General features: G+C 40.2%; 1 protein-coding gene across 2 annotated transcripts in view; it reads right to left on the minus strand.

Moving 5' to 3' along the window:
• SNX24 (sorting nexin 24) overlaps positions 1 to 13,310 on the minus strand; it is a 139,022-nt gene that overhangs the window by 56,430 nt on the left and 69,282 nt on the right. For both annotated transcript variants that reach the window (XM_019728010.2, XM_019728011.2), the window contains exon 2: positions 10,264 to 10,347. In XM_019728010.2, the coding sequence (XP_019583569.1) occupies positions 10,264 to 10,347 (84 nt within the window). The remainder of the gene's footprint in view (positions 1 to 10,263; positions 10,348 to 13,310) is intronic.

The following is a 13,310-nucleotide window of genomic DNA, read 5'->3' on the forward strand; positions in this document are numbered from 1 at the left end:
TGGCTTAATTTATACCTTCAGATTAAGAACCCATTGAGTATCAGTATAATATATTTAAAAAGACCCACACTTACTGACATTTATTAGTTGAGATTTTGGAATAACAAGGACAGGGAGAATTCAGAGGAAAAAACATTACGGTGGCAAACAAAGGAAGCAGAACTGCAGTGGCAACTGACTTCTCATCAGCAGTAGTGGATGCTGGAAGATCAATGCTTCAAAGATCATATTTGAAAATGGATTTCTATAACCAGCCACACCATCAATCAAGTGTGAGAGAATAAATGCATTTTCAGACATTTACGGACTCAAAAAAATTTATCTCACATGCCTTCTTTTACGCAGAGTTGAGTATATAATTCCAGAAAACAGATGAAAGCAAGGAAGAGGAAAACTAGGATTGGGACTCATAACTCTACCCCATCAGCATGGGGAAGGGAAATCTAAGGACAGCTGGGCACAGCAGGCCTAGAGAACATTCAATCTAGACTGGAGCAAAATTTCAGAGGATTTGGAGAGGGGAGCCTCCTGGAAGAAGGTTGATTCCATGCAGTAGATCGTATGAAGAAGGTGAATAAATTTTAGGATTTGTTAAATAAAGTACATTATTCTTTTGTCTATTAGAAAAAATAAGTTCCAGGGAAAACAGAGTCCCTGGAGAAAGGCATGGAACAGAAGACATTCAGTTCCTCGTTTTCTGGTACTAGAGACACTCCTGCCTTCATGGGACTTACATACCAGGAAACAGACAATGAACACGTTACTAAAACAGGGTGAGGGCAGATAGCAACGGAGGAGGCGTGTGTTGGGGCAGACAGCTGGGGAAGGACTGTGTGAGGTGGGAATGTCTGAGGAGTGAGGTGAATCAGGCTGCAAGGGAGCCAGGTAAGGTGCTGGAGAAGAACCGTCACAACAGAGAGCAATGGAAAGGGTCGGGGGAGACAAGCTTTGTGTTCAAAACACAGCAAGGAGGAGACGGGCTTGAGAGGTGCAGCATTGGACACTGCAGGGCCTTGGATGCCAAGGTGGGAACTTGCGTATCGTTTGAAATGGGAAGCAAACTGAGTGTCTTGAGCAAGGGAATGACCTGATATAACTTTTAGAGATTATGCTGGGTTTTATGAGCAAGATGGATTACAAGGGGACTAGAGTCAAAGCAAGAAGACCAGTCAGAAGCCCCCAGAGAAGTCCAGGCAAAGAGTGATGGTGAATTGGGCTATGGTTCTGGAGGTGGAGGTGAGGAGAAGTAACAGGTTACAGGAGTGTGTGACAAGTAGACATGATCAGAGTGACCCCAAGATAAGGTTTCTGACCTCACCTGGCAGCCATATTTGGGGTGACCTATTTACTGAAAGGTGGCAGAATGCTAACTTTTGGGTAAGTGGCAGAGAATACTAGTTATCGCACAAATCCACTGACTCTCTCTTCTACAGAACAGAACTCCTGATTTTCAGCTGAATAAAGAACACATTTTCAGTCTCCCCTGAAGCCATGTATGGCCATATGACTGTGAATTCTGGTCAAACGCAGAAAAACCAACACATATGTGCAACCTTCAGGAAGGGTTCTTAAAGGGAAGGGCTCTTCCCTTCTTTCCTTTCCTCCTTCCTGATGGCTGAATAACCTACAAAATGGCTAGACCTGGAGCCATTCACCTTCGACCATGAGGTGGAAGCTTTATGTTGAGAATGATAAAACCACAAGAGTCTGGGTCCCTGATGATCACGAAACTGCCACACCAGCCCTAGACATTATGTGAGAGAGAAACAAATTTATGTCTGTTAATGTCACCATTATTTTGGGTCTAGTCACTTGCAGCCAAATCAAATCCCACGTGAGTAGGAGATATAGCTGATATGCTACCTGCCCACCCAATATTCACTCCCTCTTTCTCGCAAAAGCACCCCAATGTCACTCAGGGTGCCAACATGCTAAGCAAAAAATCTTGATTTCCCAAGTTCCCTTCTAATTAGGATGGCCATGTGACAAAGTTGGTAATGAAATGTAGTGTAAGTCTACTGGGTAGGGCTCCTGTTTTCCTCATTAAAAACAAACAAACAAGAACAACAACAACAACAAAAACCGGGCTCCTCTTCCTGCCAGAACTATGGCAGCCCTGCCTGGAGGAACAGCAGCTGTGTTGTAACAAAGCGTGCAAGTCACAGGCTAAGGTAAAGACAGTGAAGCAGAAAGAAAAGGAGCTTAGAACATGGATATTGTGGAATTGCTACATCAGTTTGGACTGCCTGCTTTTTGTTCTCTTGCAATATGAGAATAAGTAATCTTTCACTTGTTTAAGAAATCTAGTCAAGTTTCTATGATATCCAACCAAAGGTAATCCTGACATGAAGGTATTCATTGTCCAGTTCTGGTGATTTTCAGTCAGAGATGCCCAGTAGGTACCCACATGGAGATATTGTGCAGATGGTTAGATATGAGTCTATGAATCTGGGAGTCAGAATACAAAAGTGGTATGTAGAGTCATGGGACTAGATGGCATGACATTGGGAGTTAGGTACAGATTAAGAAACAGGGCTGTGATGGGCAGGGTCCTAAGACAGCTCCCTAGATCCCTGCCTCGTGGGGTATGTACATGCCTATATAACCCCTTCCCTTGGGGGCAGATGGGACCTGTGGCTGTGATGAAATCAGTCATCTTCTTGATTGGGTTACATTATATGACAGGTGATGAGATAGTTGCTCCCTTGATCAGATTACCCTTTATAAGACCCAGTCCTAGGAAGCTTTAAAGAAGTAAGGTGCCATGTTATGATGGGGTCGCATGGCTAGGACTGGTGGGTGCCTCTAGAAGCTGAACGCTACCCCTGGCAGACAGCAAGCAAACGGGGACCTTGGTTCAACGACTACCAGGAACTAAATTCTGCCTAAATGAGGACATGACAATATGAAGAGGACCCCAAGCTTCAGATGAATTCACAGCATTGGCAACATCTTCATGTCAACCTGGTGAGACCCCAGGCAGAGAACTCAGCAAACTTGTACCCAGACTCCTGACCCATGGAAACCTGATAGTACATTGGTATTGTTCTAAATGGCTAAATTTGTGGGAATTTGTTATGTTGCAATAGAAAACCAATACAAAAGCCATGATCTGAGACATCAAACTCTGAGGGGCAGGGGAGAAAAGCAGGGCAAGTGAGGAGGGGGTGAATCAGGACAGTGAGTCAGGAAAGTGTTTCTAGAAGGGATATAATCAGACTGTGTGCAAAGAGAGTGCAAAGTGGAGGCTCCTCTTTCAAGGACTTATACTAAGAGTGAAGGAGAGCAAGGGGGTGACCACGGGAGGGAAGAATGCGGTCAAAGGTGAGTTTTATTTTGTTAAATGGCAAATATAACACCTATTGATGACATTGATTCAGTATTGAGGAGAGGGAGGGAGGAAGGGAGAGGGTGAGAGAGAAAATGAATTTATGACTGTAAGGAAACGTACACCTCATCTTTATACTATTTGAGGTATTTCTCAAACAAGAACAAGGTCAAAAATGCTAAATTATTTGAGGGTAATAAGCTTAGTAAATTTCATTTTAAACATAAAGAAACCTCCTTTAAAACTAATGAATCACAACATTTCTTATACTGTAGAAGAGAAAATCAACTCCATTATCTGTCTCTCTCTCTCTCCTTTTTTTGTTTTAATCTTGAAGATATAGTACTGAAAACATTTTTTCTTTGTATTTCTGTCAGGAGAACTGAGGAAGCCGATCATCGTAGCTGCTGGGACCTGTGACAGCATTTGTAGGTGAGTAATGAATTGCTTTAGATGAGGAGAGACAAACCCGAGACGATATGTTTCCAGAAGGGCTCAGCTGCTCACAAGATAAATACCCCTCTGCCACTCCGTGCAATGATTAACTGTTCTGGCCATGCTGCGTCCAGCCAAACGGCCTTTCTGATCCACGCAGATAGCGACCAGATTCCACGATACCACAAACACAATCCCCTTTGCCTGGCGTGACCGCTCCTTCCCCTTTTTATACTGATAGAAGAGTTTACACACAGCTTACTCCACACAGACCTCTGCGTACGCATTGCCTATAGAACCATTTTTCCACAGAAAGGAATACAAATACTTTGCCCAAGCACGTGAATAAAAAGATGAAAAAAATAAAGAAAGACGTGGGGGACACTTGGGGTAAATTCAATTTTTTATTTCCTATCACCTCTGCCTCCTTGGGGTTCCCGTTAGAGACACTACACGGTGCTGTATTCCTGGTTTAACTCCATGTGGCAGTTTTTTCATTCTTTTGAAATATGTACTTCATTAAATTAAATATGAGAATGCAATATTTTATTCAAGCCAAAGACAGGCAACAACAAGAATGAGGACAGTTAATTTAGGAATGAACCAGCACCGTGTTTCCCGGAAACCTTTGTGAATAAAAGGGTGGGCTGGGAATGACAGGAAACAGCTGGAAAGGCATGCAAATATGCTCAGCAGCTTGAGGCTCCTCTCTCTCAACACCCGTGGCTCTGGGCCTAGGGAGGTGAGTTTTTGAGGACCACCATTTAAAGTGACACGTAACTTGTGAGCAGGTGGTGCTGGGTACAGGAAAGCATTTACTAGGTTAATATTTACCCCGGGGTAGGGAGAGCGCCCAATAGCTTTTTTGTTTTTAAGGACAATAGGCAAAGAGTGAATGAAGAAGACTAGGGTGGGGCGTTTGTTCTGGTTTCAGTGGTGGTGTTTGCCTATCTAGCACAAGCAGAGGTCCAAAGCACTGCAAGTGCAAGCTGGGGTTAAACTTACATTGAACTAAACTCCCACAGTTGAAACTCTCCTTGTGAACGAAACATTCCTCCAGTAATTTATAAGCATGCGTAACGTTCTCCAAATAGCCCAATTGCCAAATACTTATTTAATGCCTAACACGTGCCCCAAACTAATAGACAGTGAGGAAGATACAAAAGATAAGACATGGGCCCTACTTTAAAAAAAAAAAATGTGTTCTAGTTAGACAAACTTAGGGATCACTGAGTTTTAACTATCTCTTAGATGCTTTTAAGTAGAAATCTCTACTCTAAATGGAATAGAAGTTCAAAGAACAATTTGATGAGAGAATAAAAGAAACTCACATGGAAATGGGAGAAGTTGAAATGTTTTAGTTTGGTTTGAATAGATGAGAACACAGTGGAAGGACGTCAGGCACGGCAAAGACAGAGAAGTAGCGATTTTCACACACCGGGGTGTAAGGGGAGATGGGCTTGGCTGCCACTGACGTTTTCTTAGAAGTAGTAGTAAGAAATAAGACTAGGTTTGTGGTAGACAGAATAGGGGTCGCCCCCAAGATGTATGCGTCCCAATCCTCGGAACCTGTGAATGTATTACCTTACATGGCAACAGGGGCTTTGCAAGTATGATTAAGTCAAGCATTTTGAGATGGGAAAACTATCCTGGATGATCTGGATGGGCCCAGTGCAATCTCGGGGGGAGGCAGAAGTGTGCAAGTCAGAGCAGATGTGATGACAGAAGCAGAAATTGAAGTGATGTGATTGCTGGCTTTAAAGATGGAAGACGGTGCCCTGAGCCAAGAAAGCTGGAGAAGGCGAGGAAACTGATTCCACCACCACCCTACCCCACCCCCGAGTCCCGCCCCACGCTGAAGGAACATAGCCCTGCTGACACATTTAGAATAAGATAATAAATGGGTGTGTGTTTTAAAGCAAAGTGTGTAGCTGTTTGTTACAGCAGTGGGAGGAAACTAATACAGGGTATAAGGTTATTGGCCTTGACTTGGTACACAATACAGACCCACTTCGGTGTATCTGAGCGAAAGAATAAAGATACAAATAGTGCTTTAGGAAAACTGACCTGTGACAGAGGATAAAAAAGAAAACAAGGAACAGAAACAGTTAAACAAATACATAAAATGATAAGACTGGATTGGGATGGTAGGAGGAGAAAATGTAAAATGGAGGAGAAATGTTGCATATAATAGAAATTTAGAAGAATGAATCGACAGGGCTTGGTGACAGTCTGGAGAAAGTAGGAAAGATCTCCAGGGTTTCAAGCTTTGTGGCTTCAGCGCATGTGATGGGGATCGGAGGGTGGGGGGAAGGGGAGGTTGTGTCTAAGAGATGCCTTTAAAAATATAACCAGTCTATTGGAATTCTCAAACATCAGTAGGCATGAAGATTATCTGGGATGCTAGTTTAACATGCAGATAGATTACTGGGCTCCATCACAAAGATTCTGATTCGGCATGTCTGCATGGTATCCAGAAGTCTGCATTTCAGTAAATCCTGTTCTGATTCAGGTTATCCAAACTTCACACTGAAAAATGCTAATCAAGAAAAACTCAAAAGAAATAGAATCAAATACTCATCACAGCCCTAGAGGAAACAACTAATCTTATGTAAAATATGAAGGGGTGGAAACTGATATATTAGACAACATAAAAATCTAAAACGTTTATAAATTAAAATAAATATCAAAGCCAAAGTAAAAAGGTCCTTGGTGAAAAACACTTTAAGCAAATGCCTAACATTTTATTAATAGCCACACAAAACTAAGAAGCAAAAACAACAGAGACCCCAGCAGATAAATGCGAAAGCACATGAACAGAATTCTAAAATGAGGGGCTACAATCATAAACAAACTTATGAAAAACTTATGAAATACCAATTAAAACAGCAACACAGCATCACACATTGCTTGCAAAATAAATATGTTGGGGGGTAATATTCAAAGCTGATGAGATGCTGTGATACTGCTATACTTGTTGGCTGCATTATACATCTACTAGAACCATGCTGAAAAAAAAGTAATTTGACAACATATATCAGGAACTGTAAAAATACCCATATGTTTTGACAGAGAATGCCTCTTTCAGTAATTGAGCTTAAGGGAACACTCTTGAATATGGGGAAAAATTATATGTAATGAAGGCTATCAATTATTGGAAGTTTACCCTGTGATGTGCATGATTTACTCTAGTCTGTAAAACATTCCCGTAAAGTTAGTACTCTAATTATTCCCATATTAAAAACGGAGAACCCAAGGCACAGAAAGATGGCGTGACTTGCTCCAAGGGCGTAAAGGCAGGCTGGGGAATATTCTGCTTGCAGAGCACTCACACTTAACTTCTACACCACAGCTACCACCACGTGGGAGCATGGTGAGCACAGCAGCATACATCTTACTAAAAAACTCAAGAAAAGAAGGAACATAGGAATTGCGTTAGGATAGTAGAACTATGTGTGGGTAACAACGGGTTATTTCCCCTGCCCCCCAAAACTTTCTGCAAGATTTAATTTTATAATCTAAAAGTTACTGGATGGGAGGAAAATAATGCATATTAAAAAAAACAAAACTGAATTTTTCGAAATAGTAGAAAGAAATCCTAAGTGTAAACAGTTAGGATATTGTTTTCATATTTTAATATCGCCACCTATAAAAAGCTTGGGAGAAATAATAATTCTTAAGGACTTTTTTCAGACAACCAGATGAACGGTCAAATGGGTAATGGTTTTAGATCTGCCTCAAAATTAGCCTGACAATAAGTTGGGAGGCATTTTTGTGTGTTTGTGTACATGGAGAAGAGCTCTGTGTATCTATTACTCTGATGGTGCACTTGTTCATACCGTTTTTCCCCGAAAATAAGACTGTGTCTTATATTAAGTTTTGCTCCAAAAGATGCATTAGGGCTTATGTTATGATTAGGGCTTAAATCAAGCTAGGGCTTATTTTCCAGTTAGCTCTTATTTCCGGGGAAACACAGTAGCTCATATGTTATTTTAGAATTAACTTGGGACATTGGCTAAACATTTAACAAGTTGGAAATAGAAGGTAAAGGTTAAGAAAATCAGGACACTGGTAACACAGCAAATTTCATCCACTGAAGAAATAGCTGAGTATTTAAAAAAAAAATTAATGAGAATAGATTTAGTTGCATTTAAAAGGAAAACATTTACTGTAAAAACATAACAAACTACATCACAAAATTTGAATATGGAAACTGGGGTACTAAAATTGTAATAAAAGGGTATAGTTGTGCCATGTGGCAGCAATACTCAGTAAAGCTAGTGTATTCTGATTAATTTTTTTTGCTCGTTTCAATCCTTCTTAACACTCAATTTCACAGTCAAGATTACAGATTTATGTTTGTTTTTACACCCTACCAATATTTGGACTTAATTTTTTTTTTTTTGGGTATTTAATTGTCTTTTGCTATACCTCATAAAATTACAATGAGGCAAGTAAAGGAGATTTCTAACTGCTTTCTGCTCTATAATACATAAAATTAGTGTCTCCCAACTAAAACTCTGCCCCACAAAGCTAATTTTTTCTGTCTATATATGTCCCTGTAAAACATGCAAAATGGAGAGATTTGAGAATTTCTATTCTTTTAACTCTAGTAGGCCTGGTGATATAATTTTAAGAATAGCTGAAATTATTAACAGATTTGCAGAAATTGAGAGAAGTCCTAGAAACTTTAGGAATTTTTTCTGACTGTGGCTATCTAAGAACTGGCTATATAATCACTAGGGAAAGAGTCCTCTGATGCAGAAGAAAATAAATTGCATTAGAGAAGAGAACAGGGTGAACGACCCTCCACTCTAAGAAGCTTGGGCCGCCTCTTGCTCAGGGCAGGCCTAATTGGCAGCCACCCAGCTGTGTCTCCTGTGGAGTTGGTCCCCGAGTATCTGGCGAGGACAGCTGGGCTGGGTCAGGGTCATGGGGAGCTGGGTGCTGACCTGGGAAGTTAGGAAGGAGGCTTGCATGTGACAGGCGGCCGAGTCCCCACTAGTCATCAGAGGCTGGGGAGGGGGTGGAGTTCTGATTTTAATCTCCCTGTAAGGAATTATTTCATGAGGTATCCAGTGGATATCTCTCTAGAATCTGTTTCCTTGAAAAACAGTAAACAAAACTGAATTCCTTGTGAAGGATGTGAGACCCAGACTCCTGGGCTCCCCTAACGTCCTAGACTCCCCAGGTTTGCTTCTCTTTGGAGGCCTCTGGGTTGGGAAAGTCAGCTGGCAACACTGCGCCTACATCTGTGCTCACCTGTGTCATTTCCTTTGGAAGTAAACCTGGATGTAACAAAATTTTAACTGGAGATTTAAATGTAAATTATCCCCTGCCATCCTAACAGAAAAGTGTACAGATAATTAACTTAGAGTTCTCTTTGAAAGAAAACAGAGGGAAACAGCATCACTAATTTCTCAGTAATATCCTACTAAAGTTTCTACTTCAGACTCTATTCTCCTGACTAAAAAAAAGTGGGAAAATTTAATTTTAAAAGACACTAAAGAACTTTTAACACAGAGTAAGCACACTATCATATCATTTATGCACTGATGTTTCCCAGAGAATTTAAGAGGTGTTTAATGAAATTAAAATAGACTCTTTCTGAAAATACTTACTTAGTATCATCCCATTTAACTTCTCACCTAAGTCACAAAAGTGAGGAAATTATGCCATACATTTTACGTGTGTGTGTGTGTATATTCACACATATGAAATATAGATACACATATGTGAATACACTCATACACACACACATATATATGAAAGAAAATAGTAAAATTGCAATAACTTATACAAGGTGATTTTCTGGGCAATTTCATGAGGTGTTCTAGTTAGTAAGGTAATTTGAGCACCTCAATGATGATTTATAACCTATAAGACATTCAATTTTGGTAGAAAATAAGGAAGTATTCACTCTTCCATTCTTTATTGACCATTTCTCCAAAAACTCAGCTATTCCTTTTACATTCTTGTTTCTTTTATCTAAGACTTTTAATGAAACACCAGTCCTATAACGTGGCCTTTGCAATGCAAAAGAAGGCTGTGAGCCCCCTTTTACATGTTCCCCAAACAGTCCTTGAATATGTGTGACACGTATATTATCTTTTCCAGGCATGTGTAAGTACAAGTTGATTTTAATAACTTCTTCCTGTAAAATAATCATTTGCTTTTTTTTTTTTTGCTTTTTGTCAAGTCCATTAAGTATATTCTATAGACACAATAGGATCTGGGTCTTATTCTTTCTGAACCTACAATACCTAGCACAACACCCTGCATATAGCTTGTCATCTCATATCTATTTATGTAGAAGATCTTAACAGAAAACCCACCTCCTCAGACAGCTCACCTAAATAATCTATTTTAAAAAGAAATTTACTTCATGGTAAAAGAAGTCAGACTGTTCCAAGAACGGTTAATGCTTTTAGGAACCCCAGAAAGCTGTCTTAACATTACACCATCTGCCATATAGAGAAAAGGGGGAAGAAAAAAGTTACCTTTTTGTGCAAGGCATGAAATTCGCTGTACCTTTTCTCCACAAAATGTTTTCTTCCATTCATTAGCACTTCTATCTTAAACACCTAAGGAAAAAATTTAAAAGATTAATTCCACCAGTTCGAAACACTCAATTGTCTGATGTGGTAAGTTTGTGACCATGATATATTTCATCCCTTTAATCACAGTGGCTGATCCCCCAAAACCCAGAAGGCTCAGGAGACCCGTGGCCCAACAGCACTGATTAATGAGCCCTCCAGCAAACGCTAACAAACTGCAGTATCCCCGCAAACGTGTCGAAAAACAACGGAAACGTAACTGCCTTAAATTGGTCCTTAACTTTTTAATCGGAAGATGTTCCTCCCTTAATATCATTTCACCAGATGATGGTACTGAGATAAAAGGGTGATGCTACCACAAGGGTCTGGTACAAATCACAGGCAGGCCCGCGACATGCCATTACGGTGGTTTCAATGGGGGCGGTGCTGTGTCATCTCTAAGACAATCATGCAAACAGTAGTGCATTTTAGGTTAATTTCATCCTAACCTGCATATTCATCTCCTGTCTCAGCTGTGCTTATTCTGCTGTTTGCAAAACAGGGAAAATGTGGTAAAGGTTCATTTTCCCTGCATGATACGCGTGACAGCTTGTGCTTCTACTTCCAGAGGGCTGAAAGGCCAGATGAAAAGGCTCTCTGGGTGCACTAATTAGTAGGCACTAACATGACATTTTCTTGATTCTTAGGTCAGTGGGTCAAGACGGGGAACAAGGGATGAGAAATATTGTGAACCGCTCATGAAAACACAGCGTTAAGGTGTGGTGGGGGAGGGATGCTGGCAGGAACTGAAGAGAAGGTGCTGTTATTTTCAAGTTTGTCTGACTCCTCTTTCATTGAGTGAGAGTTTGTCAACATCCAGATGAAACAATACTATCCAATTACTTAGTAAGGCTAATTGCCTGTTTCAATTGTCCTTCTGGGAAAAAAACAACAACCCCAAACTAAAGTCGAGGTCACGTGACATGAAGAGTTAAAAGCGTGCTTACTTTACCCCTAAAAAGAACTTAAAAGTTAGCATATGAAATACAAGGTTACACACTGTCATTATAAAAATAGAGCCCTATGGCTCTATATTTCTGCCTTATATGTAAATATGACTCTTTTGGAAAGCCAGAAATTACGTCATCAAACATAAAATGGGTTTGTATCTTTGTGCATCTTTGAAGCAGAAACAAAATCTTCTGCTGCATGACTCAGTTTAAAGACCTGCTTTTATTAAATAAGTGGTCAATTTTTACCAACTTAATCAACATTTTATTCTAACATTTGGTTTTTCAAGCAATCCCCCTAAAAATACTTTTCTTTGGTGAATTTGTGAATATAGTTTCTTCCAGAAACATATGCGTATGCTTCAAATTCTCAGATACACCACATTATTTTTTAGAAAATAATTGTTTACTAATTCACTAAAGAAATTTCTTCTTCTTCAGAGATCCTGCCAGGAATAGAATGAGGAAAACACCCTGCGAAACACAAACCAAAGAAGCACAGCTCCAACTTGGGGGCTTGGTTATTAATAGGATACAGGGCCTCCTTTTCAGTGTCAGCTCCCAGATTTAAATCAGGACAATGTGGGAGCGATGAAAGAAATTGCCATCTGCTGAGCAGTGTAAAATAAATGAAGTTATGTTCTGAGTCCAGATACTTGGGCTTTCATCACAAAAACCACCACTTTAATTGGCATGTTTGCTGCAGAATCCATAGAAGAAAGTTGAAGACTTGGTAAGGTTCGACCTACTAGGTCACCCCTCAAGGTACCCCCTCTTGAAGGCCAGGATAAGACACATGACAGAGCGGATGCCTCAAGGAATGTCAACCCTTCTATCGACCAGATGGTTCCATTACCAGGTTCCAGGTACTTTTCACAATTACTAAATTCACGGGGGGATGGGGGTAGGGGTGGGGAAGAGTGTACGTACACACACACACACACACACACACACACACACAAAGTGTGTGATACATGTTATTTCTAATATTGTTATTATGTTACCATTTTAAAAATGCACAATATACCTAATATTATTAACATTTGTGTGTTTTTTTTCTTTTAAATTCTGGGACAACATCTTGGAAAGAAAGCTGGTTAATAAGAATTTCCATGACAATGTGAAGCAAGAAATGGAGTCAATTTAATAAATCCTATTTTCCTGAATTCCATACCAGACTGATTTTTAAAAGAGTTTCTGATACATGTCGTCCCTGCTACCTGAAAGACCCTTTCCTGCTTTGCTTTCCTGGAAAACTCTCAGGAGTTATCTATCTAAGGTGGGCGCAGCACGGGATGAGGCTTGCAAAGCTCAAAGCACAGTATCTGGCACGCATTGATTTATTTTTTTAACAGATGTTTCCTGAGGGCTTACAGTGTGCCCAGGACTTGTTCTAGGCTCCGGGTGTTCAGCGGTGAACAAAACAGGCAAGAGTGCAACCTTTATGGGGCATACATCCTATCTAGAGAGGGAGGCCTACTATAAATACTGTGTTTCCCCGAAAATAATACCTAGCTGGATAATCAGCTCTAATGTGTCTTTTGGAGCAAAAATTACTATAAGACCCGGTATTGTATTGTATGATATCATATTATATTATACCCGGTATATTATACTATATTACATTATATTACATTATATTATGTTATATTAGACTGGGTCTTATATTGTAGTAAAATAAGACCAAGTCTTATATTAATTTTTGCTCCAAAAGACACGTTAGAGCTGATGGTCCGGCTAGGTCTTATTTTTGGGGAAATGTGGTATATGAACAAATATGGTGACATCAAGAAATGAGAAGAGCTGAGAAGAACAATACAGCAGGGTAATGAGACAGAACTGGAGATGGGGGATGTGGACAGGGTGGTCAGAGAAGGTCTTCCAAGCAGAGAGGTGGTGAGAGTTATAAAATCTGAAGGGAACACTGGGGAAAAAAGTACACAAGACTTGAATGTGGCTGCCTCTTGAATTTTGTACTGGGAGTGGGTGGACTTATTTTCA

This window comes from Rhinolophus sinicus, linkage group LG03 (genome assembly GCF_036562045.2).
Source record: "Rhinolophus sinicus isolate RSC01 linkage group LG03, ASM3656204v1, whole genome shotgun sequence".
NCBI classification, from domain to species: Eukaryota; Metazoa; Chordata; class Mammalia; order Chiroptera; family Rhinolophidae; genus Rhinolophus; species Rhinolophus sinicus.